The 4,425-nt window shown below is 33.2% G+C and overlaps 1 protein-coding gene across 1 annotated transcript; it reads left to right on the top strand.

Moving 5' to 3' along the window:
- Positions 892-2,049, top strand: LOC107633760. The gene is made up of 5 exons (XM_016337360.1): positions 892-1,041; positions 1,211-1,478; positions 1,603-1,699; positions 1,819-1,934; positions 2,033-2,049. The coding sequence occupies exons 1-5, from the start codon at positions 892-894 to the stop codon at positions 2,047-2,049; spliced, it is 648 nt and encodes a 215-aa protein (XP_016192846.1).

Consider the following 4,425-nt stretch of genomic DNA (forward strand, 5'->3'; position numbering starts at 1 on the left):
CTTAAAATAGGTTTTTATTTTCTGTTTAGCTATCGAGCTTATGTTGATATTTTTTCTGAGAAGTTTGAGTCTTTGATTCTATTCTCTTATTTTTTTAAAAATAAAATTAGTAAAAAATATATTCTTATTTGTTACTCTCTTTTGTTTATACGTTCATTCATTGATTGTATATCTTTTTTTTCTTTTGAGAACAATTTTTGAACTTTATTGATGGCCACTTTATTTTTTGGTATTTCATTACATAGATAATTATCTTGTGTGTATCTTCATTAGGAATATGATATATTTTCCATTGAAAATATAATTATATAGGAAGCCTAATCAAATAATGATGTCTATATTAAAAGGTGTCCTCCTCTAAGTCTACCACTCCTAAATCTATGCATATATAGGTTTTCTTTTTATTTGTAGTTCTCGCTTTTCTGTAGGTGTTACCTCATGTTGTCTTTGTTATCTCTCTCTTCTCTCTCATCCTCTTCTCATCCCATCCTCTCTTCTCCTATTAACTTACAATTTATATAGAAGATAACTTAGGGTTAATATAACTTACCATTTATACACCTTATTTGTGTATCAATTGTTGTTAGCTTAGGTCCTATATATAGGATTATTTAGTGGGGCCCGCAAATATCTTTTGATTGATATCTAAGATCAATCAACATCAATATCTTTCAAATGTCTATTTTGCTTCTTTTTTTTCCTCCCAAAATAAGGGTTCTATGGATTTCAAAATTCAAATTACTCAATTGATTTGTGTTTATAAATAAAGGCAGAACCCATTGATCATGGCAGATTTTTCTCACATTCATATTGTTGTTGTATGTGTTTCTTAGTTGCTGTTTGATTGACTGAAATCTGTTTTCTCTTTCATCCCTTTAATTGCATTTCAATATGACAAATGTCATGGATATGGTTAATAAGATTAATCTTGAGAAGGAAGCATGGAACCTCAAAGTTAGGGTGATTAGGCTTTGGACTGTTCCTACTTTCACTGGTCAGCTTCTCCCAAATTCCATGGAGATGATTTTGGTTGATGAATCTGTGAGTTATAGTGGTCTAAATCTATTAAAATTTTATGGCTGTTTGTTTTTTGTATTTAGATGTGTTTCTCCTTGCCTTTTTTATATTGAGGTCTGAAATTTTGTTTCATTTAAATTTGTTTTTCTCTGTATTCGACTTATCATTTATCATAATTTATGTTGATTGGTAGGGGTGCAAGATACAAGCTACTGTTCAGAAGACTATGATTTACAGGTTCAAACAACTTCTCTCTGAGGGTCGAGTATATGTAATGAAGCTCTTCTCTGTTGTGCCAAACCAAGGATCTTATAGGGCCACTAGGCATCAGTTTAAGTTGATTTTCAAATTCAAGACCACTGTCAGGGATGCTATCTGCGATTTTATTCCAAAATCTGCTCTTACAATCTCTCCATTCACTGAACTTTTGGAAACCAAAGAGGATTCTGATTTCTTAGTTGGTATGTTGTGCTATTTGCTCGTACTTTTTTTGTCTGGAATGATTGCAGTCTTGTTTCTTTGTGATTTGTAGAATGTTGTTTTGTTGTCATTATTTTCTAATAGTTTTTTTAATATTTATTTCAGATGTTGTGGGTCTGTTGGTCTCTGTGTTGGAAGAGAAAGAATATGATAAAGATGGAAAGAAGATGAAGATGGCTGTGATGAAACTTGCTGAAAATGAGTTAGCGTTCTTTAATTTCTACCTCTTCCTCTTATTGGAATTCTTTTTTATTTTCGGTGTGTTTGTATAGTCAAATTTCTAATAGTGTAGGTAATTTTGTTGGTTGTTTTCAATCACAGGATTCGGTGTGTCTTATTTGGTGAATATGTTGATGAACTTAATCGATTTCTGTTTTCTAGGTATGCTGAACAGCCAGTTGTGGTTTTACAATTTGCCAAAGTTAAGGTTTTTAGAGGTTTGTATCATGTAAATTTCATTTCAGGTGTGTCAGTTATCCAAGTTCACTTGGTTTTACCACTATATTCCTGTAACCAATGTATCTATTTTTTTCAGGTAGAGTTGGACTTTAGAATGTTATGTTTACATCAAAACTTGGATTTAATCTTGACATCCCAGAGGTGGAAGCTTTTCGGAAAAGGTATATTTGTACATGTAGTTTCTGTTGTATTTTTTGTTGTTGTTGCTGTCATTGTTTACTTATTTAAGTTGGTGCTGTATTTGTTAACAGTTCTATTCCACATGGAGTTAGTGCATCCCAACCCATTGGCATTGTTGGATCTGGAAAAAATATTGGAATAGAAGAAGACTTTATGAAGCTCACACCTAGGTATACTGTGAAGTCGCTTGATGATAACAACCGGGTTGGAACCACTTTAATTTTTTTTATCATCTTTACTCTTGATAATTTGTGTTAAATTTTCTTTTTCTATTCGTTAGTAAATACTGCTTTGTTTTGGAACGATATTAATCCTTTTGTCCTCCTTTGTACTTGAAAATACTATGCTGTTAGTATTTATTTTAGTTTTTCAGTTTTAGTTTGTATTACAACTATCTTTGGTTATAATGTCTTAATATTTATAGACCTAGTCTTATATTTTTAGGCTGGAACTTTTGTTGTACTAACGAAGATAGCTGAAATAGTCGAGGATGGTCCTTGATGGTACTCTGCTTGTGTATGTGGCAGAAGTGTTCAAGCAGAATTTGGGATTTATTTTTGTCAATTTTGCAACATCCATGTTACAAATGTGACTCCTAGGTATAAATATTTTACAATGCTTCCTTTGTGCTTTGTTAAATAGTGAATTATTTCTACGTAGTTGTTAACTTTAGGCCAGTATTTATGTGCATCTTAAAAAATTCAGGTTTAGAGTGAATGTGTTGGTTGAGGATTCCAGTGGTGTTTCTATTTTTGTCCTCTTTGATCGCGAGACAGGTTACCTACTGAATAAGACTTGTGCCCAACTGTTTGAACAATATCTTAAGGATGTTGATGTAAGTCAATTGAATGCTATATTCTTTTTATGTGCTGAGTTTATTGTTAAAGAGTTTTCTTATCCTTCGGTTTCTACCGATTCATTTTTTCTGTTGTATCTGTTTTATATTGTTCGTAGGTTGTGTTTGGCACACAGTCTCCTCCTATATTCCAAGAAATTGTTGGAAAAACTATGCTGTTCAAGGTTCTTAGTAGGCCTATTGGGATGGAGAAATTCAAAGGGACCTATCCAGTGAAGCGTGTTTGTGATTATGCTGCAATAGTTGGAATGTTTGAGCTCTCTGGTTCAGATTTGAGTCTTGAAAAGGTATAAAACGAAATTCGCACCTATTGTTTCATTTTAATAAATTCTTTCTTAAATTTTTTATTTTTTGGTTGTTCCACCTTTATTCATGTCTTATATTAGATGTGCTATGTATTATCCAAGGTTGGGTTTGTACCAAAAGGAGATGGATCATTTAGGAAACCCTCTAAGGTTACCAAATCACCAAATTTGAGATTGACTCCTTCCAGCTGCTCTGAACTCTTTGCTGGTTCGCCTCAATGTACCCAACAGGAATCAAGTGTTGTTGACTTGGGAGCTGATGAAGATGCTAAGGTTCCATCCTTGTAGTTTCTTCTATTATTTTTTCTGTATTACTTTTCACCCTTTTTTGAGTTGTGTTTAAATTGAACCTAATATGTTGTGTCATTTAATAGTATCCTCTCCTCAAGAGAAAGTCTGCTGATGCTGTGGTGGATAAGTTAAATGAAGTGGATAGTTCTGAAAATTCATGTGATGAAGTTGATGAAAGTGAAGAAGTGAGTAGTGTTGCCAATTTTTTTTTTGACAAGGCGCTTAATTTTATGATCAAGTTCCTTTGACTGGAACTTATTATATCCCTCTAATTAGGTTTATATTTTCATGCAACTGTTTACACTAGGAGTATGTGGTTGGCCTTAATCGAGGCTCTCTTGATGTTGAGAAAGATGTGAAGCCTTCGTTGAAGAGGTTGAGAAGATCCTTGAGGCTACAATTTGATGAAGCTAATGAATCTCGTGGCTCGGGGAATAATGGCTACTCTGGACATGGGGTTAATTGAGGTGGCTACCCATAGCAGTTAACTAGAGCTACTGATTAGGACTAATCTAGGGCATTAGGTATTTTAGTTGTGTCCATGTAATAGCATTTGATGCATTGGATTGTAGTGGATGAGAATATGTGTATGTTTTCATGTTTTATATAAGTTGTTTGGATTGTTTTTTGGGCATCTTTCTTATGTAATAGATTAAGTGCTAGGATGTGGACACAGTATCTTTAGCCACTAGGCAAATTAGCTATTTAGTCCTTTATGTTTGTACTTATTTTTTTGAAATTCAATAAAATGCAGTAGCTCTTTAATGATGGAGTACACTGATTTCAAAGTGCTGTTTGTGGTGGTTACTGAAATTGATGAAGTTGGTTGTATTAGGA

This window comes from Arachis ipaensis, chromosome B03, assembly GCF_000816755.2.
Source record: "Arachis ipaensis cultivar K30076 chromosome B03, Araip1.1, whole genome shotgun sequence".
In the NCBI taxonomy this organism is placed as follows: domain Eukaryota; kingdom Viridiplantae; phylum Streptophyta; class Magnoliopsida; order Fabales; family Fabaceae; genus Arachis; species Arachis ipaensis.